General features: G+C 38.3%; 3 protein-coding genes across 5 annotated transcripts; 2 read left to right on the top strand and 1 right to left on the bottom strand.

The window, feature by feature from the left end:
- Nucleotides 1-907: 907 nt before the first annotated feature.
- LOC108675906 (mitochondrial amidoxime-reducing component 1) lies at nucleotides 908-8,438 on the top strand. 3 transcript variants are annotated; one of them, XM_018163959.2, is made up of 8 exons: nucleotides 908-1,304; nucleotides 1,903-2,025; nucleotides 3,004-3,106; nucleotides 4,096-4,178; nucleotides 4,563-4,761; nucleotides 5,302-5,507; nucleotides 6,390-6,458; nucleotides 6,945-8,438. In XM_018163959.2, exons 1-8 carry the CDS (start codon nucleotides 1,204-1,206, stop codon nucleotides 7,093-7,095), a joined length of 1,035 nt encoding a protein of 344 aa, XP_018019448.1. In that variant the 5' UTR covers nucleotides 908-1,203; the 3' UTR covers nucleotides 7,096-8,438. The 3 variants fall into 3 exon arrangements, 2 of the variants coding, with proteins under 2 accessions (XP_018019448.1, XP_047740691.1); XR_007157196.1 differs by lacking the exons at nucleotides 4,096-4,178; nucleotides 4,563-4,761 and adding an exon at nucleotides 3,892-4,090 and having other exon boundaries at nucleotides 914-1,304; nucleotides 3,004-3,189; nucleotides 6,945-7,166; nucleotides 7,414-8,438; XM_047884735.1 differs by lacking the exons at nucleotides 4,096-4,178; nucleotides 4,563-4,761 and adding an exon at nucleotides 3,892-4,090 and having other exon boundaries at nucleotides 914-1,304; nucleotides 3,004-3,189.
- Nucleotides 8,439-9,220: 782 nt separating this feature from the next.
- LOC108675916 (chymotrypsin-like elastase family member 2A) lies at nucleotides 9,221-15,517 on the top strand. The gene is made up of 7 exons (XM_018163969.2): nucleotides 9,221-9,503; nucleotides 10,357-10,625; nucleotides 12,590-12,693; nucleotides 13,199-13,358; nucleotides 13,813-13,954; nucleotides 14,923-15,068; nucleotides 15,286-15,517. Exons 1-7 carry the CDS (start codon nucleotides 9,398-9,400, stop codon nucleotides 15,463-15,465), a joined length of 1,107 nt encoding a protein of 368 aa, XP_018019458.1. The 5' UTR covers nucleotides 9,221-9,397; the 3' UTR covers nucleotides 15,466-15,517.
- Nucleotides 15,518-16,925: 1,408 nt separating this feature from the next.
- On the bottom strand, nucleotides 16,926-26,439 carry LOC108675910 (mitochondrial amidoxime-reducing component 1). The gene is made up of 7 exons (XM_018163964.2): nucleotides 26,358-26,439; nucleotides 24,018-24,146; nucleotides 23,092-23,214; nucleotides 20,142-20,400; nucleotides 19,337-19,542; nucleotides 18,923-18,991; nucleotides 16,926-18,440 (listed from the first exon to the last, which is right to left on the bottom strand). The coding sequence occupies exons 2-7, from the start codon at nucleotides 24,119-24,121 to the stop codon at nucleotides 18,290-18,292; spliced, it is 912 nt and encodes a 303-aa protein (XP_018019453.1). The 5' UTR covers nucleotides 24,122-24,146; nucleotides 26,358-26,439; the 3' UTR covers nucleotides 16,926-18,289.
- Between the last annotated feature and the right edge of the window lie 812 nt (nucleotides 26,440-27,251).

Below are 27,251 nucleotides of genomic sequence, written 5' to 3'. Positions count from 1 at the left end.
GTTATGTTAACAAACAACTTTAATATCGATTCTCTCTTTAAGTACAGAGATGCACGATGCACTCCTGCGTACGTTTGTATGACGACACGCAATCGTTGTTCTTGACGACGAAGCAGAGTGCGGAGTTGTAAGACTGGCCATTTACTAGCGCGTCCACACTTCGGCTGTATGCTAATATTCCATAGTGCCTTTTTTCGATTTACGCTTCCACTTCCGGTCCTTTTGATTTGCGTATTATAGAATCCATGTATTTATTTGAACAAAGGCCTATAGTTAGAATGCAGCCTCTTGCGGTTTTCCACTTGAAATTGCGAACAGATAGGTTTCGCTTTGTTTTTACTTTGTTTTTATTTGTAAATTCAGTTTTCAACTTCTGTGTTTTCTGAATTTAGACGGTACTAACAACTAACTTCATCTGCATTCTAGTATTTGCGAACTGAAGATCTGAACTCAGATACGTTTTTATGGCACTCACGTGTAAAGCAAAACTAGATCCGATTAATTCTGATAAAATTAACTCTCTTCTCATAATGCAAAAAGATGCCTGGTGTTCCGATACAGTTAAATTCATAGCACGTGATGCCAATATAGAGGTGCCATGCATTAAGATCTTAGTCTCGCCCCATGTAGTGTCTCTCGTTTGCGGAGTGCCGCTATAAGGGTGTTCGAATCGTGTCAAAGGTGATAAAGGTATTGGAGTTTAGCATAGATTTGAATGAAGCTAAGCACTATTCGTATGATGTGTTGGTAATTCACACCATAATTTGAAGTAAACGTGACTGGGGTAGTTCCATTCTCGCCGTTGTTCAAGAGAGAGAGTTACAAGTCCGCGCAATCATCTTGCCGAATAACAAATGAACTGTTGTTGAATAACTGTTGAAATGTTGCTGCAGTGAAAGCAAATAACTATGATAATATGCTCCTCAGAGTAAATTTCATAAAATAAATTATTAGAGGTGGTGTAAAGTATGACAAGGATGTATTTCCTTTGGCAATCAAAAATTTTTATGTGACAATCATCATGTCGTCCCGACGGAAGACATGAGTGAGCTCGACTGCCTTGACGGTTTATTATTAAATAATTCATACTTTCAGAACCAAAAACTCACTCTCGTCGATTGGTAAATTTGTATTTTGTTCTAAATTGAGCCTCTAGAGTAAAATCAAGATTCCTTCAGAGTTTCCTGCCCCAGTTTCCCAGCGATGTTGAGCTCAACGCGCATGTATTGCCTGGCGGGGCTGGGGGTGACGGCAGCGTCAGCGCTGCTAGCGACCTACGTCTGGCACAAAAGAGAGGAGATGTTGTACGTCTTTTTCACCTTTCGTACCATACTAACTTAACATAGTGCGTATTAATATAATATATCTTGTATTCAAAGTTCAGAACATTACCATTGAAGCCATCAAAGCGAGTTTTAGACATCTGTCGTCAAATATGCCCAAATGTCATACACATTTCCACCACGAAATTTTATTACCATTTGTGCTTGCAACAGCTGGGTGTAGATTGGCAGTGTAGACCTTGTAATTATAAATCTATCAATACTTTTTACCTGCAACACCTGGGCGGAGATAAGCCGTGTAGAAGACTTTGTAATTAAAAATCTATAAATTAATTTACCTGAAACAAGTGGGTGGAGATTGGTCGTGTAGAAGACCTCTTAATTAAAAATCTAATAATATTTCTACCTGCAACAGGTGGATGGAGATCAGCCGTGTAGAAGACCTCCTAATTAAAAATCTAATAATTTTTCTACCTGCAACAGGTGGATGGAAATCAGCCGTGTAGAAGACTTCTTAATTAAAAATATAATAATATTTCTACCTTCAACAGGTGGGTGGAGATTGGCCGTGTAGAAGATCTCATAATAAATAATTTATTAATTTTTCTACCTGCAACAGGTGGGTGGAGATCGGCCGCGTAGAAGACCTCATAATTTATCCCATCAAGTCTGGCCACGGGACCAGCGTGATGAAAGCCACGGCAACCAGATCTGGGTTGCGGAGCGGACCTCTCACGGACAGGTAATTATTTATGCTGCACCTATATTAAGTGAATACGGGGTAATTAAATTACTAGATGTTTAGATTGACGTAACAAGGGTTTGATTTTTTTTTGCAAGTAGAAACCAATTATTTTTAATTCAATATTCGCATTGCTGAATTACTTCGATAGTAAATTAACCTAGCTATAATTTAGAGAGTAGAGTAAATTCCAACTTTAGATTCAACTTTTAATTCATTATTCTCATTGCTGATTATCATCGATAGCAAATTGGCCTATAATTTCAGAGTTGAGTAAATTCCAACTATAGATTCAACATATTTTCTTTAAAAATGTATCAGAGAAGAGCTCATCTTGTAAGTTCTGAACTGATGATACAGCTAGTCTCCTAAACTAATAGAATATGATGAATATACTTGGCATATTATTTACATCTCAATTCTTCGATATTTAGTAATTCCAAATTTAGAATAATCTGACTGTAAAATTCATCAAATCCTATGACGAAACGCATTAACGAAAAATAGATATAAACCTCCTCTAGGCATGATAAATCGAAAAAATTTTTTACTTAAAATTGGCAATGAAGATATTAGATGAAGATATTAGCGCTAAGTTCATCTTAAAATAATTGGTATAAAACTGCGCGGGATCAATTAAAATAAATAATAAATCAGTATTTCGCTAATGCGTGAATAGTATTAATAAATTGAATAAATAGGATTATTAGATTAAATATCCCCACCGTATCAGAAATATTTACGAGAACAATCGTTAATGAATTATTCATGCTCGAAAGAAAGGACAAATTGGTCTGAAATTTGTATTTTCCATCATCTATCCATGCATGCGAGTACTGTATAGCTTCAGGTGATTGATTTTTGCAATCCATCAATATGTCATTCATGGTGGTAGCGGTGCAGTAATAAGTAATAAAAAACATTGGTATGCAAGTCATATATACAATATGCGTACATATGTTCCGGTTTTATCAACAGAGCATTTGTGGTGGTGTTGGTGACGCCGGAAAAGATGGTGCACATGAACTCGGGTATGGTGCCCATGTTGGCCACCATCAGCGCTGCCATCACAGAGAGCTCGGTGGTGCTTTCCTCTCCCGTCACCAAGGCAACCAATTCTTTCGATCTCCACAAAACTGTTCAGGCTGAGCCGCTGGAGTTTTTGTGAGTTGTGCTGTCTCCTGAGAAAGTAATACTCCTTTAGCGGTCACTAAAAGTAATACCATTAATTCTGCTTTTAAATTTGAGCCGTCGCCGCTCCCAAAAGTTTAGAAATCATAGAATTTACCGAATTTCTCCTGAATTAGGATACACCTGCTAAATTTAAGCTATAACTATTATAATCGTTATTGAATGCCAGGCAACGAAAATATACATAAAATTACACAGTTTTGCTCCCAAAATACACATAATTACTCTCATACTGTGATTATTGAGCCAAAAATCAGCCGTCATGTCAATCAGCCGTTGCCCAGTGGTTAAAGTTCAGAGTACCAAGATTGGAGCAGAGAGGCGCGGGTTCGATCCCAGCACTGTGCGCCAGTTTCTGGTCAGAATCGGCAAGAAGGCCGGGCGGACAGCAAAATTGGAGCAGTGAGTTGCGAGATCAAGCCCGCAAAATGCTGCGAATGTACTGCGATGTTCAGAATCGGCGACAGGCCTACGGCCTAATAAATGCTGAAACCGCTATTATTATTACGCTATTATGTGCGGCGTGTTGGCTGACGAGACAGTGTATAGTGCTGCCATGATTTGGTCTCAACATATTTATCTAAATGCTAGGATTTCTTATGACATCCCGTAGAGAGTCACTCAACTTCAATGAATGCTTGACATTCGAAGGACGTAAAACTTTCGCTTGTTTAGCCTGCAAGCAACTCCGAAGCGTGGCTACGACTGCGGGGAGGCCACGGCCAAGTGGATGCAAGAAGTTCTCTACCACGAAGTCGAGCCCTCGAAGAGGCCGCAGGTGCGACTCATCTTCGTCGGCGACCCGGAGACTTTCAAGAACGTTGCCAGAGCACCGAACGTTTACCCCTTCACCCAATTCAAAAACACAGATCTGGTATGGTGGTGCTTTCCTCTCCCGTCACCAAGGCAACCAATTCTTTCGATCTCCACAAAACTGTTCAGTCTGAGCCGCTGGAGTTTTTGTGAGTTGTGCGGTCTCCTGGGAACGAAGTTCTCCATTAGCAAGATATAAAAATTATATCACTTATTCGACTACTAAATTTAGACTGCTTTCGCTCTGAAAATTATGGGCATCTTGTACTAACGATGTATAAAGCTATGAAAAATTATTGATAGAACACGCGTCATTAACAATTTAGCATGTTTTTGTAAGTTTCAAGCGCAAATCTGGTTAAATTGAGTCCCCAAAATTCCTGCAGTGAACTATCCGGTCTGAAGTTAAATTTAAATATATGAAACAATTGAAATAGTTAGACACGAAGGTAATTTCAACCATTCTATCCTCAACTTAATTCGTAATCAATCTAAGATTTTTATGCCAACATGACCATTTGCTAACAATTTAGCCTGCAAGCAACTCCGAAGCGTGGCTACGACTGCGGGGAGGTCACGGCCAAGTGGATGCAAGAAGTTCTCTACCACGAAGTCGAGCCCTCGAAGAGGCCGCAGGTGCGACTCATCTTCGTCGGCGACCCGGAGACTTTCAAGAACGTTGCCAGAGCACCGAACGTTTACCCCTTCACCCAATTCAAAAACACAGATCTGGTAGGAGCAAGCAGAGAGATCATTATGCTAACAGAATAGGATAACCTAGTCTAAGTATAGTTTCAGCTGGAATTCAAGTAAAGGATGTGCATGGAAAACGATAAAAAAGTATATTTAAATGAATTAATAGTTTATGATTGCAGCATTACTCAAATAATGGATCTGCATAGGAAGCGAAATTAGAGTATATTTTGATTTGGAATTCCCGCGAGTGATATACAATTTTACAAGTTTGCCGTTAGGTGTACGTAGGGACTGTTGTGATTCACTGTATTTCAGTGTGTATAAACTGGTATTTTGTATGCATTGCTGTAATTGAATGCCCGAGCGCGTTGCTGTATTCTTCTTTATGAATGCACAAATTTTATTTCCAGTTGATCACAATTTTCTACGTGGCCTAGAATGGATTAGTGATGCTCGCGATTGGGAACGCAATTATTTTGCTTTTATCACGAGTTGTTGGACGCTCACGCGTAGCGTTAATATCTTAGATTTCGTCATTAATGCATTGGACGAATTAATATTTCTGTTGTGTTTCAGCGGCTCTATCACGACACTTGTGCTTTCCACGTCACGTCACCGTCTAGCCTTGATGATCTCAACACGCGTTTGGAGACACCAGTGACCATGAACCAGTTTAGATCGAACATCGTCGTTAGCGGACAGCCGGCTTTTGAAGAGGACAATTGGGCCTACGTCAAATTTGGCGATTCGACAATCCTGCGCACGCTCAAACCACGAGAGTCGTAAGTCATTTCGACAATCCTGCGCACGCTCAAACCACGATAGTCGTAAGTCAATTCGCCAATCCTGCGCACGCTCAAACCACGAGAGTGGTAAGTCAATTCGCCAATCCTGTGCACGCTCAAACCACGAGAGTGGTAAGTCTATTCGACCATCCTACGCATGCTCAAACCACAAGAGTCGTAAGTCATTTCGACAATCCTGCGCACGCTCAAACCACGAGAGTCGTAAGTCATTCGACAATCCTGTGCACGCTTAAACCACGAGAGTCGAAAGACAGTTTACTGGACGTTAAAATCCGTGGACATAAAAACTGAGAGGGCTACGGATCCCATGAATCTGTGATAGCTTATATGAATTCTAAATTGTGTGAAATTTAATAATTTCGTGAAATCTGAAAAATATTTATTACTCGTGACTAACTAATACATTCCAGAACTCGCAGGACAACAATACATCAATGGTAATTGAATAACATGATAGCTCTTACTGGTTCACAAATATATCCATCTGCTTTATTCTCTTTCTTGCCAAAGTTTACATGCATAAATATTGTTTAATAAGATTTTAACGACATTTTGTTTATTTTGAATTGGTAATGCATGTTTTTCAATTTTAGTTTGATGTTTACAATTATTCATTGAGAATTATGGTCGAATTGAATACAAAAACACCAAAGTATTCCAAAATATATCATTTTAAATATAACATCTGTTGCATATGAACTAAATGATACAACATTTGTATATAGGTGTCAGTCAGTTGCTTCGAGCGTCGTTAAATTTACCTTTGGAATATTACAGTAAGCTTCACTTGCGAGACCTAAAAGGAGTGAGGTGATGGTCAGTAGGTTTTACTCTTGCACTAGATGTAATATGTTGCAGGTGCATCCGCATCAACGTCAGGCCCGATAGCGGCAAGCGCCAGAACGAAGTGTTGGACGTAATGAGGAAGTGAGTAGCAGTCGAGATATGTGATTTATTACCTGTTGAAATTATTCTTTGCTGCATTTTCATGATACTTTTCTACATTTCTCCACAAACATCGAAAGGCTCCGTATCACTTTTTTCCCATTTGTGAGAAATTTAAGCTACTCGAGTAACATGAGGTACTATACTGACTACTGATAATGCAGTGTTTTCTGAACACTTTGAACATGTATCACATTTACTGCTGTGTGCGTTATTTTTACACCATTTTCATTGCTGCGTAGATGTCAATGTAAAAACTCTTTGTCCAATCTATAAGATATTTATTTTTGGATAACTTTTATAATGGTAATTGAATTATATAGCGTGATGCGAGATCCGCTCACCCCCATTGGTTTATGAAAGCATCCATAAAATAAATAATCGTATGACGTGTAGAATGCAAACGACATAGGGAAAAATGTGTCGCATATTTCTGGCTCATGACGTGTTTGGTGTTGTGTGCCACAGGTACAGAGTGCCTCCAATGCCGGAGAAGCTGGCTAAGCAATGGGCGCACAAACCCATCTTCGGGCTGCACATGGCGCTGGACCAGCCAGGGGACATCGCAGTTGGTGACACGGTCTATGCCGTCAGAAGGAAGCCTGACTGGTTCCTGTAACGCTTGCTCGTCTTGGCCAATTCGTGACTGAGGAAACCGTGGTTCCTACACCCCGTTAAAATATGATGAAAGTGAGGACTGACATGAATGCAAGCTAGATTTGAAAGCCAGATTTGCAATTTTAGAACTAATTCATAGCCGATTGTGGTCAAGGAAGGCTTTGAGGGAGCTCGTTATTCGACATCAGTAAACAGTACTTATGTTACTATTGTCATTGCAATAGAGTTATGAATCCGATTCTGTTATAAATGAACATTTCAACTGAAATTCATGCATAAACCAAAACTTAATCAAGCGATTATTATTATTATCTCTTAGGTCGTTTTCTGGAGCGCTGCATAATCTACGCGGATTCCGGGACTTAAAAAAGACAAATTGGCTTGCAAATAATCCATGGAGGCTTTGCCTCCTCACTGCTCTGGAAACGCAATGCGATTTGACGATATAAATCATTGTTCTTAGTTTAGTGCACATTAATCATGTATAACATACTCGTGAATTTGCTAAAAAAAACTTCCAAGTATTTTATTCAAACGACAAAATTTTAATCACATTACGAACAAAGGAGAACCAGGTCATGATTAGCCAATTGTATCTTATTTCCAGGTTTTATGAAGTTCCACTAAGAAAAGATCATAATAATATGTGACCATTTGTTCATGATGACTTGCTATATTAACCGCAACTTTTATCGCTTGAAAGAATTTGTTTTTAAAAATGTTTTGTGGTTTTTAAATGGCAAGTTAATGTCAATGTTCCTCTCTACGATCATGACCCTCGACAATAACTGCTATGTGCGAGGTACCTACTACATAGTTAAGTATAATTTTATTACATCTTTCTATCATCTAGCAACGTATTTTATTAGAATTATATAGCTACATTGTTTATTATTATTATCTTGCTACATAGTTCATTCGATGGCAATGCAGTATAGCGCATGTGGAAAAGCTCTTAGGAGATTGTAGTTGTTTAGCCGATTTTTTCCACGATATGTTTTGTTGTGCAGATTGATTGTATTTTACGTCCGTATTTATAGCAGTTGCACAAAATGTCCATCATTTCCCGAGATTACTTCAAAATTATTGCAAAAGTGGGTTCTACTGCATGATACAAATTTAATATTAGTGTTACGAGCGATAAATAGTTCATGTAACTGGATGAAATTGCGCCAAGCTGCACTGAAGAATGAAATTGCTTGTACATGGATACCCAATGGCTCTGACTCGGGTTGCAACTTCGACATTTTTTATTAAATAGTTATAATGGGCACTAATCTAGATTCTTAAACGATGAATTTTACCGCTGCCGTTACTGACGAATAAAGGCTTTTTATTGCTTTCTATTTTCGTTTCATGTTCCTTACGAGCTATCAATTGCCATCAAATGTATTGAAATTCACGCCATTGCACGATTAGATAGTTTTTTTATGTTCCTTTGTTTTGATTCATTCAGAATTCATCAATGAGGTCGAAATTTCTACCTCGACTAATTTTAAAACAGCCGTGCAGTGAATTTATTCTCAATAAACTTTCATTTTTTAACTAAAACCAATTTTGAAAAATGTCGTTAGGCATAACGACTTTGGCAATAAAATTAGAGATTGAAAACGTGAATCAAATATCTTAGATTAATTATTCTCTCTCTTAACTCATTCTCTCTCTTAACTCATTTATTACTCATTTGAAGAAATTATTCGATTTTAATAGTATTTCATTATTTGATCCAAGTTATACGGTAGTGCATGAAAGTTACAAGTTAAGAAGCGAAATCGTATAGTGCTTGGAAATGTACTGCAAAATTAATGCCAACCTAAAACATTCTTCAATAGGGGCTCAACCTAATATAATAAAATCCAAATTTAAGAGTTTTGATTGGGGAAGTGATGTTAAGTATGCGTAGACGTAAAATAAAGTATAGGTAGAAGCATTATAAATTTCATATAAGTTCACGGAGATCTATATATAGTGATCTGTATTCTCCGCTTGCAAGAAAAGCGTGTTTACAACAACTGCTGTTGAACTATTTTACGCCAACTTTGTTTCAATATCCAACTGTTTAACAACAAGCTCGTCGTGCGGTGACTTTCATTACGCAAGTGACAAGCTATGCAAAAGCACCTACACCAGCTCTAGTCGCAAGCATGCAGCGCCTGCAGTTGTTCAGCATAGTATCACCTGTTATGAACCTTGCTTGAAGTTCCGTCTACTGGTATTCTAGGGTTGTATAGTCATTTGATTGAATTCTTGTCATTGAGATTCTTGGGTTGTTAAAAATCCCTGTAATATTCCGGGAAGATACCATGATGACGGAGATGAGCTTTACAAAGATCTTTCACCCATCGCAGGTTTTTGTAATTTGCCTCCAGTTGTGGATGTTCTGTACTTTGTCCCCTGTTTTTACATTAGGTGAGTACAATAATGGTACCGTATTCGGTATTCGTATATGTTTAGGATAGTGAATTTATAGAAAATGATACCATACATGCCTAGATAACAGTGATGTTAAGGAGTAGTTCTTTCAATACGTTTTCTCTAAACCATAAGCTAGTTGGAATTTTATATCTGGGTTCAAAACAGAACTGGAATAACAACAAATTTCTATCAAATTTTAACTTCAGTCGTTATTTCGTTTAAATTATGGTTCAATCGGCAAAGCTTTTAAACGTCGTCCAAGCTTCTAAACGTCGTCCATTAAATTTTAAACGTCGTCCATTAAACTGATATTAAAGGTTGAATGTCTAAATTGCTTCTTCATACAAGTGAACTGCTTTCCGGTTTTTCAAACATCCTGAATTCATTTTTAACAGTTTCTGAAATGCCTAAAATCTATTGAAAACTTACTTCGAACCAATTAATGTTCAAGGCAGTATCTCTTTTTCAAATAGGTATCAAAGTAATTTTCTTGATCCCGATTAATGAGATATCGCTGTGTTATTCAGCCAACATCTTGAATACAATAAGCAAATCGTCCGAAATCACGCCGGCATGCAAATAAGTCATATTGATAGTAAATGCTGAAATTTTGGAGTTTAGACGAGTTTGTGCACTTTCCATCCTACTATTATAAAAAGACGATCAGGCAAAAAAAAATATTAGATGTTTTTGTGTCTAAAAAAAACTATCCTTCTTGCCTCACAGCCGAATCCTGTCGAAAGCTTCAAGTAGGAAAACGCAAAAAAAAAACATATATAAAATGGTTTTTAGAAATTTCACGGAATGTTGGCTTGAGTCTCAGTTCAATTTCTTCTTTTTCCCAAAGATAACAACGCGACACTGGTTCCCAAAGATAACAACGCGACACTGGTTCCCAAAGATAACAACGCGATATTGGTTCCCAAAGATAACAACGCGACATTGGCCGGTCTACGATTGGCCGGTCTACGATTGGCCGGTCCACGACCGCTTGAGCAGGTCGAGATCCGTAGAGGCCCCGTGGGTGACTCGGCCGCGTGTGGTGCAGTCAACAAATACCTTTTCCTGCGCATTGTTGGTGGCACAGCAACTAAACCACATGAATATCCGTGGCAGGTAAATATATTTGTTCACTAATGCTCCTCCATGACTAGTGATGTGGTTGAAGAATGAATAGCTTGAAATAATAACATGTTATATGTACCTAAAGGAACGTGAAATGTGCGACCTCTAAAAACAGGGTATTTTAGTTTTCTATTACTCAACTGAAAACGTTTATTTATGATATGTAAATAATCTTCATCCAATGTTTAAAAAGATTTTCATTTTATATCGGAAACGTGTCATCACAAGCAATCAAATTAAAAATCTCATACCAATTGAATAATGTTACTATGCATGAAAATTGGCCATAAAAATATAATTTATGATACTAGTTGTATAATGTATAAAATTTTAAAGATATTGGAGACATTGAGAGGTGGACATGTCAGATGGAGCATTATCTGAAATGATAATTTTATGATTACCAACCCAAACAGCATATTTCGGAGCGTTGCCCCAAATTTTATTTCCTCACATTCACTCTTTTAAGTGCGAAAGGTATATTTATGTCCATATTTTTTACTTAGTTTTTATGGATTTCAGTTTAAAAATATGTGCGAATCTAGCCAAATATGTCTCATTTTTGAAGCGCATGCATAAAGAGCATAGAAAGTTATAGCGTTTCTCGAGAATGAACTGCTGCCTGTTTATGTGCCGACACATTCGTTGGAGCTTCCTGCTCAATCAAGTTGGGCTGCGCTTAAATATATCGCATGGCAATATTATAGAGCCCCTTGCTAATGAATATTGTAGAAGCCCTTGCTAATGAATATTGTAGAAGCCCTTGCTAATGAATATTGTAGAAGCCCTTGCTAATGAATATTGGATAAAAGTTTGTTAATGTATATTGTAGAAACCCTTGCTAATGAATAGTGTTGAAAACCTTGCTAATGAATATTGTAGAAACCCGTGTTAATGAATATTAAACTGTAGAAACCCTTGTTAATGAATATTGTATAAACCCTTGCAAATGAATATTGTGGAAACGATTGTCATTAATGCATAACAGGGGAAAGTAAATAAACGACTGCTCTGAGAAGCTTGTCATAATAACGTAGCAATTCTTCATACTGACTGCATAAATGTTGTCTGAGGAGATGAGAAGAGCCAGATCCAATTTTGAAAAATAATAAAAGAAAATCTCTTCCTCTTGATGACAGAAAGAGTGGAATAGTCTTTTCTTACCGCAATTCTAAACAAAAATAATTTTGAATAAAAATACCGGCATTTGCCATTGAATATTCTGGAATCCGAATACAGAGAGTGAAATTTTTTAAGAGTTTAAACTCCAAGATTGGGCATGTCTAATATTGTCAGCTATGACTGTAGGTAGGGTGGCCCAGTGGTTACAGTTCAGAGTACCAGGATTGGAGCAGAGAGGCGCGGGTTCGATCCCAGCTCTGTGCGCCAGTTTCTGGTCAGAATCGGCAAGGAGGCCGGGCGGTTAAGCATAATAATAATAATACAGGGTGCGGCGTGGGAACTTACTCTTTTAAAAAAATCACAAAGTAAAAAGTATTAAAGATAGCGTTTTAATTCTTTCTTTTTTACAAAGAGCTACATTTAAAGTTTCGTTGGGTTTACTTACAAGTTTAATTCTTGAATATCACATCTTGTAGGTGACCTCCATGCTGTTCAATACATTTTGTCAGACGAGATCGGAAGTTTCGCTCCACCTTCTCAAGCATGTCTGGACCAATGTCAGCAATAGCAACGCGAATGTTGTTCTTCAGTTCAGCTAGGGTCCTCGGACGATTGGTGTACACTAAGGATTTCATCCTCTCTCGACCACTGCATGGTCGCAACTGAACTGAGTGGACGAAAAACTTCATAGCCCGCGCACCATATTGCGCATGGCGCCACCTTCCTAGGACTAATGGCCGCCACGTGGCGCGCAATTCAAATAAGTAAGTTCCCGCGCCGCACCCTGTATAATAATAATATAATAATAATAACAATATTATTGTTATTATTAGGTGCTGCTGGAGATCCTGCACGGCCGACCGTCTTCTGCTTTCAACTGCGGCGGAACTCTCATACACCCACGCTGGGTGCTCACTGCTGCTCACTGCGTTCTTGAGTGAGCAGTAGGAAGTAGTGGGATAGGGCTTTAAAACTTAGTAAGAATGATAGTGATATCGAGTATAGCTTTCTTTGTAAGTATTTTATGATTTTTAATATTGAAAACCACTATCAATTGTGATTAGTGAATGTGATGGAGTGATGCAGTAGGTGTGGTGACAATACCCAATATAACTATTTTTCAGTCTGATAACGTTTTTGCGTAGGTGGCAATGGGAGAAGTAGTATGAAAAAGTGAAGAGCTTAACAATTATTGCATACGTCTAGAATATCTTGAAATACGAAGAGACTATAAACCTCTAGAAAAATATCTGATAAAAATATTAGTAACAGACAAGAGAAATTCAGCTGTCTAACTTTTAAATATAAATATACTATACTATAACTATAAATTTTAAATCTAAATATCATGCTATCAAACTTTTATATATAAATATTTTATTTCGACGATTTTATGAGCATTTTTTAGCATTTCTAGCCTTAAAAAAATCTCTATCACTAAGCTACGGCAACACGATGATCATGGCATACCTGGGCTTGCATTTCGCTGCGCTATCAACCGACAACGAGACGACGTACGTCTCCAAACCTGCCGCCGTTCACTGCCAGAAAATCCTCGTCAAGAATGTCGTTATTCATAAAGAATATTCATGGAAGACAAACGTTAGTGATCTGGTTTTCTTAAAGTTTAAATATATTCAAAGGACAAATTCCGTTAAATGACTGTAGATGCACAAGAAAAAATTTGTGGCGTTTTTGGTGAAAGAACTTTCACTGTGGATGAGCACATAATGACTTCGCCTTCTTTTACGCTAAATTAAATAAAGGTGGTTGTGTCGTGCATTTCTTCTTTAACCTTCCTTGTTGAGTCTCATTATTATTATTATTATTATTATTATTATTATTATTATTATTATTATTATTATTATTATTATTATTATTATTTCAATATTACTCAAATTTGCATTTTAGCCTTCCTCATTGAGTCCTAGATATCCCAGAAGTAAATGCTATAGATACCCGTATTGTCATACATAAGATTCTATTAGAAATTTTGAAGTAGATCAGTACAAATTAAGTGGCTCCTGAAAAATTAACGTCAGCCACGATGCTCCAGGAGAACGACATCGCTCTGCTGGAGCTACAGGTGCCAGCGGTGCTGGGGGAAGACGTGCGGGTGATCTGCCTGGCGTCACCCAGGGCGTTGATGCTGGGCAACATGGGCACTGTCACGGGGTACGGCCTCAACGCCCATGGCAGTGAGTACCAACGCTGTTATCTGGTGGGGTACGTGGGCACTGTCACGGGGTACGGTGTCAACGCCCATGGTAGTGAGTACCTGCGCTGTTATCTGGTGGGGTACGCGGGCACTGTCACGGGGTACGGTCTTAACGCCCATGGCAGTGAGTACCTGCGCTGTTATCTGGTGGGGTACGTGGGCACTGTCACGGGGTACGGTCTTAACGCCCATGGCAGTGAGTACCAGCGCTGTTATCTGGTGGGGTACGTGGTAAATTGCATTCAATAAAGTCAAATGTGCAAGAATTTTAAAAGAAAATCGTTTAAAAATCTTAATTTTCATGTATACATGAAACCTTTGTCAGTGATGAATGAGAAAACAACTTTTACATTAATTTGTGAATTTCAATCATATTTACGGTTGTATTTAGGTTCGTAAAATAAATGTTATTAGTATTTTTACTATTCTTGATATTAATGCACTCGTGTTTGACTTCTTAACTATACGAGCTTTTGCGACTTCATTTAAGTTTTAGTGCTGCCAAATCGACTGTCTTAAAGTCGACCGGTTAGAGAGCGACTATTAAATAATTTTAATATTTTCCCAATTTAACAAAACGGTGAACTAGCTACCGAAAAACAATTTACACTTCAGTTATAATTTTGAAACACTAATGGGTGAATAATTTGTAATTAGAACAGCTATCAAAACAACTGCACAATTTCGTAACTCGCTAATAATCTAGTTTCACTATTCAGCAGTTATTAAGTTGGTGATTCCTTACTCAATTTCGTGACCCAATCAAATTTTATTCATTATTTATCAATTAATGACTTGATGATTCTCCCACTCAATTTCGCAAAACCAATCAATTTTTATTCATTATTTATCAGCCGATGACTTGATGATTCTCCCACTCAATTTCGTAACACCCATCAATTTTTATTCATTATTTATCAGTTAATGATATAATTCTGTATGGAACAGCCGGTGAGATGCAAGACACTCTGCGGTCCGTGGAGCTGCTGCTGGTGGACAAAGATCTCTGTCGTCTCCTCTACTCCGGCGTGAGCAACGCGGTGGTCGGAGAGGCCATGTTTTGCGCCTATGCCGACGGCAAAGACGCGTGCCAAGTAATAATATCATTTTTTGATCCATGATTTGTAACTTACTTTATACTGCTGAAGGTCGATCACGTGATATAGTTTCTTGGTTTTATGTAATTAATTCTGTCTTTCAATTGGAATTATTTTAATATAGGCTAGTGGGTGTAGTTCCAATATATTTTTGGGGAGGTATTCGAATGTATTTATTAAACGCTTTTGAAAATTTGGCGGTCTGAAATTGCAGGGCGACAGCGGCGGGCCGTTCGTGCGTGAGTTGAGCCCGGACCGGTTCGTGCAGACCGGCGTGGTGAGCTACGGTCTCGGATGCGCCAGACCGGACACGCCCGGCGTCTATACTAACGTGAGCAGCTACATCGCCTGGCTACGTGACAACACTGCGCGAGCACCGCTCTGTGTCTGCTGAGCGACTGTTCCGTTGTTGGGGTCTATTCAATAAATAAGCAAACAAATTCTGGTTTCCCCAAACTTTTAATACATAACTATAATAAACAAATGACGGATACGAGAATACAAATGAATAAACCGTGTATTTCCTTAGCACTTCTAACTCCGGCCTCAGGTTTCGGAGCCTATCTGAAAATGCACGAATAAACTAATTATGGACACTAACACATCAGAATATAATGCAAACTAGGCAAAAATAAGTATAGTAACAGATTAATACAAGTAATGATATGCATAGTCGCCTATATAAACTACTGGATATATGTAAACATGACTATCACATGAATAACTAGACACAATAACTACACGCACGTACCTCTGTGGTGGGATTCCCATACAATGACGAAATACAAAGCGCATCTAAACGAAGTCACGTCAAAGGTGAATCAAAACGCTAAACGATAAATTTCATGAGTCCTATTACAATCCCTTACACCGTGTCTGCTGAGCGATTTTTCTGCTTCTGTTGAGCGACTGTTCTGCGTCTGATAGAATAGAATAGAAGTGTCGGCACTGAAGAAATAGGCCCATGGCCTGTTGCCGATTCTTGAACTTTTCGTGACTTGATTTACAAGGGATCCGGCCTTTGGAACCCGATCTTTCCATAACTGACGATTGTTTGATGAGCGACTGTTCTACGTCTGCTGAGCGGCTGATCTGTGTCTGCTGAGCGGCTGTTCTACGTCTGCTGAGCGGCTGTTCTACGTCTGCTGAGCGGCTGATCTGTGTCTGCTGAGCGGCTGTTCTGTCTGCTGAGCGACTGTTCTGTGTCTGCTGAGCGGCTGTTCTGTGTCTGCTGAGCGACTGTTCTGTGTCTGCTGAGCGACTGATCTGTGTCTGCTGAGAGACTGATCTGTGTGTGCTGAGCAACTGTTCTGTGTCTGCTGAGCGACTGTTCTGTGTCTGCTGAGTAAAAGCTCATCGACTTCTAAGAGCTCGGTTTATGTTGGACGAAAGCCCTATGTTTTCTGAAGTTGATTGCCTCGTAGATTGTCTATGGATTTGTGGATTAATTTCTATTAATATTGTTCTTTCACTGGTGACTCTGACCTTCAAATGTATTTTCTTAGAATTTTCCTTTTTATTTGAATATGAAAATTTTATATTTAAATAAAATTTAAACCTGATGCCTAAACTTCTTAATACCTCGACAAAAAAGCGTTAAACTTTTCTGGAAGTCATGCTAAACATTGTATGACGTCATCAATAAAATTCTTACGTACACATAAAAACTACTTTACTAAAATATTTTTTGCAGATTATTTTGCTCTTTTTAGCAAGACAACGAACTGAAAAGGTTGATATTCGCCCTGTTTGGAGCACTTTGACACGTGCCAAGTGATTCAATTTCCGAATTAAAAAAACGGTTTCTTAATTTAGTATTTGCTAGCAATTTATTTTAGGAATTAAAACAAAAAGTAATAAAAAGCATTTATGCGCCGGTGCCGGCAGCAGTAAAAACCATCATGTAAATATCTAAGACAAATTTTGTCGAATTAATAAAAATTGAAAGCTGGGACCCAATTAAAGAATGAGCTGTCGGGAATCTATATAGGAGCAATTTCGATCTTGATTGTTACTAAATTTTATTAAGTTACTTAAAGCATTTTGCGCTTATGACATTATTATTGTACCTAGATAAGTGAAACCCCCCTTTGTCTAAATGGGGAAATAACATTGGAAAAAACTGAAAACCGACAAATTATGCGACTGCCACGCATATCGATTCAAAATTCAAAATAAACGCAACTTAAATAATATAAAAGAAATTCATTTTAAAATAATATCAACTAAAACACAACACTTATCTAAAAAGCGTTTCCCGCGTGCATTCCTGCAAAGCCATGGAAAATCTATGTAGCAAATTAGTAATAATAATAAAAAAGAATGCAGTTGGAAAATTCTAATAAACTACGATGCTAGATAATAAAAAACACGGCTAGATAATACAAAACTACTATAAAAACTAGATAAAAAACTTCACGTCTCGCAGTTATTAAAGTGTCATGATTCTAGAGAGAAAAACACGACATTGACACCGCCTTATCGTTTAAAAACCGCATCTCTTTTTTGACTAATTCTATCGAACCGTTTAAATTTAAGAATATTGTACCTATTCATGATACCTATTAGGTATAATGAACAAGAAATTTCATATTATATAAATTCTTGTTTCGTAGTGAAGATACATTGAGCTTAAAAATAAGACAGTTGGTTACTTATATATATTGAGTTGTTTTTTTCTTTGTGATTCAAATTATATAGGTTGATTTATATAGTTGGGAAATTTAAACCAATTCAAGAATACGTTATACATGATTATTGTCCACAAAATTAAGAGCGAAAACTAAATCAATTAAATTTCGTTGTCGTAAGAATGAGGAGGCAATGTCTCCGTGGATTAATTGCAAGGCAATCTGCTATATTTAGTCCCGTATATCGCGTGGATTAGCAATCCAGATGCGGCTTCAGAGCAAAGTTTGACCTTCGTATGAGGTTACTTTTGGTCATTAACTTCAGTTAAAATATTCATTTATAATTGGGTCAGTGTCATTACATTTTATTGCAATGTCATTAGCGACAGACTGTGTAATGATACAAACAGATAACGAATTTTGTTCTCCCTCGATGCGTTCCGAGCCCATTCCTTGCCCACAATCAACTTTGCAATAGTTCAAGCATTGCAAATCTGGCTTTCAAATCCTTCAGTTATAACGAAAAATTTTAATGAGTTGTTGGAACCACGATTTCCTCAGTCACGAGTCGGCCAAGACGAGCAAGCGTTACAGGAACCACTCAGGCTTCCTCCTGACGGCATAGACCGTGTCACCAACTGCGATGTCCCCTGGCTGGTCCAGCGCCATGTGCAGCCCGAAGATGGGTTTGTGCGCCCATTGCTTAGCCAGCTTCTCCGGCATTGGAGGCACTCTGTACCTGGGGCACACAACACCAAATACGTCATGAGCCAGAAAAATGTGAAACACATTCCCTTTTGTCGTTTGTATTCTAGGTGCCGTACGTTTATTTTATGGGTGCTTTCATAAACCAATGGGATGAGCGGATCTCGCACCACGCTATATAATTCAATTACCATTATAAAAGTTATCCAAAATGAAATATCTTATAGATTGTACAAAGAGTTTTCACATTAACATCTACGCAGCAATGAAAATGGTGTAAAAATAATGCACACAGCAGTAAATGTGATACATGTTCAAACTGTTCAGAAAACACTGCATTATCAGTAGCCAGTATAGTACCTCATGTTACTCGAGTAGCTTCAATTTCCCAAAGATGGAAAAACGTAATTGGCACGGAGCCTTACTATGTTTGTGGATAAATAGAAAAATTACCTTGAAATGCAGTGAAAAATAATTTCAACAGGTAATAAATCACATATCTTGACTGCTACTCACTTCCTCATTACGTCCAACACTTCGTTCTGGCGCTTGCCGCTGTCAGGCCTGACGTTGATGCGGATGCACCTGCAACAAATTAGATTTATTAAGCTAGTGCAGGAGTAAAAACTGAGATGCCTACCGTCACCTCACTCTTTCTGGGTCCCGCAAGTGAAGCTTACTGAAATATTGCACAGGTAAATCGAGCAAATCTCGATTCAATTACCGTTGATATTTTTGTACTATGAGCTCCGAAATTCGTAAATAAGTCACGAACAATAATTGTAAATTTGACACATCTTCGAATTCATACAAATCGAGTTTCAAATTTATGGCATTCGTAGCCCACTCAGTTAACCACTGATTGTAAACGACTTAACGACTTACGACCCGCGGGGTTTGAGAATATGCAGGATTGTCGAATTGACTTACGACTCTCGTGGTTTGAGCGTGCGCAGGATTGTTGAATCACCAATTTTAACGTAGGCCCAATTGTCCTCGTCAAAAGCCGGCTGTCCGCTAACTATGATGTTCGATCTAAACTGGTTCATGGTCACTGGGGTCTCCAAACGCGTGTTGAGATCGTCAAGGCTAGACGGTGATGTGACGAGGAAAGCACAAGTGTCGTGATAGAGCCGCTGAAACACAACAGAAATATCAATTCATAAAATGCATAAATGACGAACTCTATAAGCTGCTATAAGTCAACGCATGTACAATAACTCATGATGCGAAAGGTAAATAAATGATTGCGTTCCCAATCGTGAGCATCACTGATCCTAATCCATTCTAGGCCACGTAAAACCATAATGAAATGGAAATGAAAGTTATGCGTTCAGGAAGAGAAGAGAATGTGCTCGGGCATTCAATTAAAGGTAAAATGCACACAAAATACATATTACTACACACTGAAATACATTTCCCTACAGTTCATACACTTTACATGTAGAAACATGTACAAATAAAATACCTTTCGCTCGCGGAAAGCACAAATCAAAATTCACTTAATTTTTAGCGCATTTTCTCATTTATGGAAAAAAGGCGCTATTGTGCTCGTCATGTCCGTCTGTCTGTCTGTCCGTCTGTCCGTGACTTCACATTTTCGTCGCCGAGAAAATACGCTCTCTGTCACTCATGCAGTGAGTACTGAGTTATATTTATTTATATCGTTTTCCAGACACAAACTTTCAAGATTATCCTATTCTGTTTACAAATTGATTTCCCAGCTTGATCTTACCAGATCTGTGTTTTTGAATTGGGTGAAGGGGTAAACGTTCGGTGCTCTGGCAACGTTCTTGAAAGTCTCCGGGTCGCCGACGAAGATGAGTCTCTGAACAGTTTTGTGGAGATCGAAAGAATTGGTTGCCTTGGTGACGGGAGAGGAAAGCACCACCGAGCTCTCTGTGATGGCAGCGCTGATGGTGGCCAACATGGGCACCATACCCGAGTTCATGTGCACCATCTTTTCCGGCGTCACCAACACCACCACGAATGCTCTGTTGATAAAACCAGAGTATATATAAACATGATATATTAATGGCTTGCATCCCAATGGATTTTATTACTTTTCACTCGACTGCATGATTGATCGCAAAAATCAATCTCGCCGAAGCTACGGACTCGCATACATGGATGGATGATGGAGAATACCAAATTTCAGACACCAATTTATCCGTTTTTTTTCGAGCATGAGCAATTCACTAATGACAGTTGTTGCAACTTTCAAAAATTTTAGGAAATTTTATTTCATAAAAGTATTCAAGAATTGGCGAGATACTGATGAAGTAACGCATGAAACGCATCCCGCATTATTATACATTCATTGAATCATTTCATGAAGAACGTCAAGCCCATCATAGTTTTTTGTTATGGAAAATATTGTTTCTCAAAATGTTATGCAAAGACAAGGTTTTGATCGATTTTGACGTTAATAGTGCTTTATGTATATTTACATCAAACGAATGATCAAAATTTTGATTGGATATAATAGTAATAATAATAATAATTATAATAACAATAATTACAATAATAATAATAATAAAAACGGTTTCAGCGTTTCAGCATTTAGTAGGCCGTAGGCCTGTCGTCAATTCCTAACATTGCAGAACATTCACAGCATTTTGCGGTCTCGAACTCGTAACTCACTGCTACAATTCTGCTGTGCTTAGCCGCCCGGCCTCCTTGCCGATTCTGACCAGAAACTGGCGCACAGAGCTGGGATCGATCCCGCGCCTTTCTGCTCCAATCTTGGTACTCTGAACTGAAACCACTGAGCCACTCTGAATTTAAAGTCCAAAAAGGCTCAAACTGATACTACTAAATATCAAATAATTTAATAACAAAGAAAATGCCAAGTGTTTCATTTGATTCGGTGTTGGTAAAATACTTCAACCGGGCTTCTTGAAGCTTACAATGAGGAAGCAGATCGTGCTCGTCTTAATAAGACAGAACCGCAGCAGAATCTTCTTAATAAGAAGAATAAAAACAAAATAGCTAATGAAAAAGTGTACTAAAACGATCACATGAGTTTTCACTGTACATGGTATGGCGCCATATTTTCCTATATATCTACTTTAGGTCTTTATTGGTTGTGCACAACCATTGCTGAGTTATTGTTGTGTTTATGGTGCTTGCGTTTTTCACCTCCGTACAAACACTTTTGGCGGGACCGTCAAACTTGTTGTCAGTTACACCGTATCGAGTTATCAGTTAAATACTAAACCATTACCAGGGTGGCCCAGTGGTTACAGTTCAGAGTGCCACGATTGGCGCAGAGAGGCGCGGGTTCGATCCCAGCTCTGTGCGCCTGTTTCTGGTCAGAATCGGCGAGGAGGCCGGGCGGTTAAGCACAGCAGAATTGTAGCAGTGTGTTCAAAACCGCAAAATGCTGTGAATGTTCTGCGATGTTAAGAATCGGCGACAGGTCTACGGCCTAATAAAAGCTGAAACCGCTATTAATTAAAAAAATCAATTACTTGACCAGCACCGCAGAGTCTTATTAAACTTCGGGAACGGTCTACTTTGATTGCCGGGTTATGTTTAAATCTTTGACTCTGCTTTAACTGTTCAGCTTAACCTCTAATGCCCTGGGCCCATACTTTCAAAAAAAGTTAAGAGATCGAAAGTTCATCAGCCAATCATTGACGGCCTTTCAGGCAAAATCCACCAATCATAGACAAGAAAATAGAGCGTAAGTACTTACGTTCACTTAGCGAATTTTTAAAGTATGGCCCAAGGTATTCAAGCATGTTGTGAAATTTTAAACCCTTGCGACGTTTAAACTTTATTATTTGACGTGAGTTATACCGGGAGTTATAACTCTCGCGGTCTTCAATCACATCTAATGTGGCTGCATATAAACTATCGTATGGAAATCTTCCTATTGTCATATAACAGCATGTGTATAAGCACCTCGTGCGTTTACTTTGATTAATAAGGCGAGCTTTACTTTGGAATTCACGCAATATTGAAACTGAAATATTCACAGCAATGTTCTAGTGTCACCGTGGTTTTAATTTTACGCACTTAGTTACTCAGAATGTATTCCTCGAAACTTCAAGTCTCGGCCCCATTAAGCTGACCTCGACACTCTTTTTAGCGCATTTTCTCATTTATGGAAAAAATGCACTATTGTGCTCGCCATGTTCGTCTGTCTGTCCGTCTGTCCGTCCGTCCGTGACCTCAAGTTTTCGTCGACGAGAAAATGCGCTCTCTGTCACTCACTGCAGTGAGTTCTGAGTTATATTTTTTCTAATTTTGGATTGCCAAGATAGAAAGAAGCGCCTCCTGTACAGCAGAAGAATCAAATTAAATCTGTTGGAACTATTTTCATTGCCGTCACTGGCTTCAATCTTTTTTAAATCATCGTGAAATAATTTTTAAACGAGGATAGCTCTCTGCGTATATAGGGAGAAATTCCGTACCAGATGCATTATAAGTTCAAACTCCCTGATGATGAAATAGCCTCCAAAATGTAGGATATGTTAAAATATGTTGAATAGAACAGGAATTTACTCTGAGCTTAAATCATTGGTTAATTTGTCATATAAGCAATTCAAAATACTATTACTATATAACAGATAATTGGTTTTCATGCGAAACCGAAATTATACCATAACTACACCAATTTAGATATAGATTAAATAATCGCCTTGTATTTCCATTAATATAAAAGAAATAAAAGCAACCTGTCCGTGAGAGGTCCGCACTGTAGGCCGAATTTGGTGGCCGTGGCTTTGTGCACGCTTGTACCGTGGCCGGACTTGATGGGAAAAATTACGAGGTCTTCTACACGGCCAACCTCCACCCACCTGTTGCAGGTAGAAAAATGAATAAATTATTTATTATGAGATCTTCTACGCGGCCAACCTCCACCCACCTGTTGCAAGTAGAAAAATTAATAAATTATTTATTATGAGATCTTCTACGCGGCCAACCTCCACCCACCTGTTGCAGGTAGAAAAATTAATAAATTATTTAATATGAGTTCTTCTACGCGGCCAACCTCCACCCGCCTGTTGCAAGTAGAAAAATTAATAAATTATTTATTATGAGATCTTCTACGCGGCCAATCTCCACCCACCTGTTGCAGATGGAAAAATTAATAATTTATTTATCTTCTACGCGGCCAATGTTAAATATTGATGCATATTACACTAGTAATATGTAAGGCTTTCATTTCCGTTATATGCTGATTAATATAAAATTTCATTTGAAATAGCCCATAATTTAAAAATAATTTCTATGCACAAAATGTGATGGATATTTGAGACAACCATTTTAAAAATATGTCGACTCCTACTATGAAGCAGAACTATTTCCAACTTACGTTTCATTGATACATTGAAATATATTATTTAATAACGTAAAATTATGTATCTCTGACTTGATGGCAGCATGTTAGCAAAGTGATGAAGACTTTCATGCAAATTATTACGTAAATATTGAACATTGTCATGTTTTTTTTCTAGACAGCCTGCTGGGTACACACTTATTATATTATTGGTCACACCAAGGGCCTAAGTCGATGAAAATTCACAACGATTTATACTAAATATGTTCTACATTAAAAAAAATATATTTTGTTATGTTATGAAGTGTGAATGTGACGTACAACATCTCCTCCTCTCTCCTGTGACGTAAGTAGCTCGCGAGCAGCGCAGACGCTGCAGTCACCCCCAGCCCCGCCAGGCAATACATGCGCGTTGAGCTCAACATCGCTGGGAAGCTGGGGCAGGAAACTCTGCAGGAATCTGGATGTTAATCTAGAAACTTAATTTTATACAAATTATGAATTCAACAGTTGATGCGAGTGATTTTTTTATTCATAAAGAGAGAATGATTCAATAATGAAACGTCAAGGCATGCGAGCTCGTCATGTCACGAGTCTAGTCACCATCGCTCAGGGTCAAATGGAAGAGCCCCGATTGTAATAACTAATGTCACATTTTATATCAGTTCTGATAATTTCTCTTGTAAAGTGCACTCAGTGCCACAGGTTATCACAGCAGCTTATACATCAAAATTAAGATTTTAATTACTAACAAATCGAGACCTACACGTCGCACGACTATTGCTTGGATTTATTTAAATCCATGCTACATCCAAAACCTTCATCACCTTTATAAATTCGATTCGAACACACTTGGCATCTCTGTTAACGAGCGGCACGTACAAATGAGGGCGAGACGATATTTTACTACACGGTATCCCTACTTTTGTATCACTTGTTATACACTTGAACCAGTCATCAAATTGATCATGAGAACGAGAACTAACGTTGTCGTCGGATTTAATTCTGCTTCTCACAAGAGTATCATTCACAGACTAAAAAGCATATTTCGGTACCGCGTGCTCAATGCGATCGTCAGCAGATAAGAGATACAATACGAAGCCAATCAGGACATCCCTCGTGATAAGCAGGATTAACAATAATCTACTTCACTTGATTCTTTATCGATTAAAGCCATTTTACCATGTCATTGAAGACTGGCTCAGTCGTGTTGCTCACGTGATTGCGCACTCTGCTGCGTGACCGCGATTACGCATCTGCAGTTACGAAATGTTCGAGCGCTTTTGTTAGTTTAAACCGGGTTGAAATTCAATTTGTACTAACTAATATTTAAAGTCTCATTTGTACAAAATAGCTTATTTACTTGGTTATTTCTCCATAAATGACAAGCTAACTGCAAAGAGCACTTTCATGCAAAAAGATGACATGCCGCAATAGTTCATATTACTGATGATAATTCTTACGCATATACTTATAATAAGCGTAAAGTTTACTTCAAACTAAGTGTTCACGACAATTCAGTGTTTTTTCGCTATACGCGATGAAAAATTCATAAGTGTCTTAGCTGATTTCATGCCTCGTTATAAATCACTGCATCAGACTTACCGTTATAAAGCACTGCGTCAGACTTACCGTTATAAAGCACTGCGTCAGACTTGCCGTTATAAAGCACTACATCAGACTTGCCGTTATAAAGCACTGCGTCTGACTTGCCGTTATAAAGCACTGCATCAGACTTGCCGTTATAAAGCACTGCGTCAGACTTGCCGTTATAAAGCACTGCATCAGACTTGCCGTTATAGAGCACTGCGTCAGACTTGCCGTTATATAGCACTCTATCGTACAATGAACAAACGTTAAATTTTCCCGTCCACTCCGATCTTTGGGGTAACATTGTTAGAATATAGTATGCTTCTCATTTCTTACTATTGAAGTTACTATTCAATTTGTTATTAATGACGGCGTCAATTTAATATTGACATTGTCATAGCTTATTGATCTTCAACTAACTTCTAGATATAATTAAAACAAAATTAAACACGACATACTTCGCATTATACTAAATAATTTCAGATTGCTGCATAATTAATTCTCAGTTAACTATTTAATCTTAAAATAACTCGTTAATATTTTTAGGAACTGATACGCTAAATTCCTGATAATAAATATCTTGGACAGGAAGCCAATTCTGGATTAATTAACTACACTCATATATTCACCGCCGATTAGTTGCTAAGGCCTAAACTGTTAAGAAGTGAAAGGTCGCGTTGCTTGTCCAAAGTCGCCTTCAAAACCATGCAGCTTCTCACTCAATTGCAGCTTCAAATTTAATTTCAATTTCATTTCGTAATTTCAAAACCATGCAGCTTCTCATTCATCAATTAACTACACTCATATATTCACCCATGATTAGTTGTTTTGAGGCCTATACTGTTAAGAAGTGAAAGGTCACGTTGGTCGTATAAAGACGCCTTCAAAACCACGCAGCTTTCACCGGAAACCAGTGAGAACAGGATTTCGCGACACGGCCTGCACAAAATTTTCGTTTCTAAGACACTTAATCCAGCTCCCACTTAATTTTAATCGCACTGCACACCACACCCCATCATTATTCTGCATTAACTGTAAACTGATGAAGCATATATTTAATTAAACAAGCACCTTAAGTAACTTTCTGCCTTGTGATGTTGCGTCAAGACCTGCAAGCTCTGGACTGCAGCTAAACAATGGACTCGTGGAAATCTTAACTGCGGTTCTCGTCGTCATGCAGCGCAGCTCCCACCGCCGCTTGGCTATTCGTAGGGGCGACCTATTGCATCGGCGATCCAGTCAGACCGGTACCATAATTTTTTTCATACATTCTATTGCTTATATGGGATGACTGCATTTGTGGGCTGTGTAAAAGATCTTGTTGAAATTCAAGAGAATGTTTCGGGCTTTGATGTAAACGTCGTTCTTCAATTTTACGCATCGAAAAAATTAAATCATTTTTTTAGCTTATTGTGAAAAATTATCGTTATGAATTGCAACATGAATGCCATCAGAACAGCAATGCGAAATATTACAATATACCAGTACATCAAAATATATTTGAGCATCAATTGCGGCGAAAACATCTCCTGTAGTTTTTACGAGTGTTTTGTATCCTACTTATGTCGTTATTCCATCAAATAATTGTACATATCTTCAAGCAGAGCTAAACAAAAGACTGGCGCCCGCATGTCGTCATGAACCTGGGCAACATAAAAAATATTTAGCCGCTGCAGCATTGTAGAAGGAATATGGCCTGTTACTATGAGTATATATACCTACGAATTGCAGCCATCACTGTTCAGTGATTCTACGCTCGAACTAAAGCAATATCTCCATTAATACCTTCAAGGAACTTTATCGTGAGAACTCAGTTCTTGCTATACAAGGAATCTTCTAAGAATTTATTTCCCTAGCGCTTCTATGCCGCAGTAACCGGACGTGTCTCTGAGCATTGGAGTGCTGGACGCAGCCTGATTGACAATTGGCTTAAACGAGGACCTACCTGACTGCTAATTTTCAGTA

This window comes from Hyalella azteca, unplaced genomic scaffold, assembly GCF_000764305.2.
Source record: "Hyalella azteca isolate HAZT.00-mixed unplaced genomic scaffold, Hazt_2.0.2 contig16069, whole genome shotgun sequence".
Lineage (NCBI taxonomy): Eukaryota > Metazoa > Arthropoda > Malacostraca > Amphipoda > Hyalellidae > Hyalella > Hyalella azteca.
This window is presented reverse-complemented; position numbering and strand designations above follow the sequence as displayed.

Coding starts and splice junctions, on each gene's coding strand:
- LOC108675906 (XM_018163959.2), top strand. CDS start 1,204: ATGTTGAGCTCAACGCGCATGTATTGCCTGGCGGGGCTGGGGGTGACG. Junction 4,762..5,301: donor AATTCAAAAACACAGATCTG/GTAGGAGCAAGC, acceptor GTTGTGTTTCAG/CGGCTCTATCACGACACTTG. Junction 5,508..6,389: donor ACGCTCAAACCACGAGAGTC/GTAAGTCATTTC, acceptor AATATGTTGCAG/GTGCATCCGCATCAACGTCA.
- LOC108675916 (XM_018163969.2), top strand. CDS start 9,398: ATGATGACGGAGATGAGCTTTACAAAGATCTTTCACCCATCGCAGGTT. Junction 13,955..14,922: donor CGGCCTCAACGCCCATGGCA/GTGAGTACCAAC, acceptor TGTATGGAACAG/CCGGTGAGATGCAAGACACT. Junction 15,069..15,285: donor ACGGCAAAGACGCGTGCCAA/GTAATAATATCA, acceptor CTGAAATTGCAG/GGCGACAGCGGCGGGCCGTT.
- LOC108675910 (XM_018163964.2), bottom strand. CDS start 24,121: ATGTTGAGCTCAACGCGCATGTATTGCCTGGCGGGGCTGGGGGTGACT. Junction 23,215..24,017: donor AGGAGAGAGGAGGAGATGTT/GTACGTCACATT, acceptor TACCTGCAACAG/GTGGGTGGAGGTTGGCCGTG. Junction 19,543..20,141: donor AATTCAAAAACACAGATCTG/GTAAGATCAAGC, acceptor GTTGTGTTTCAG/CGGCTCTATCACGACACTTG.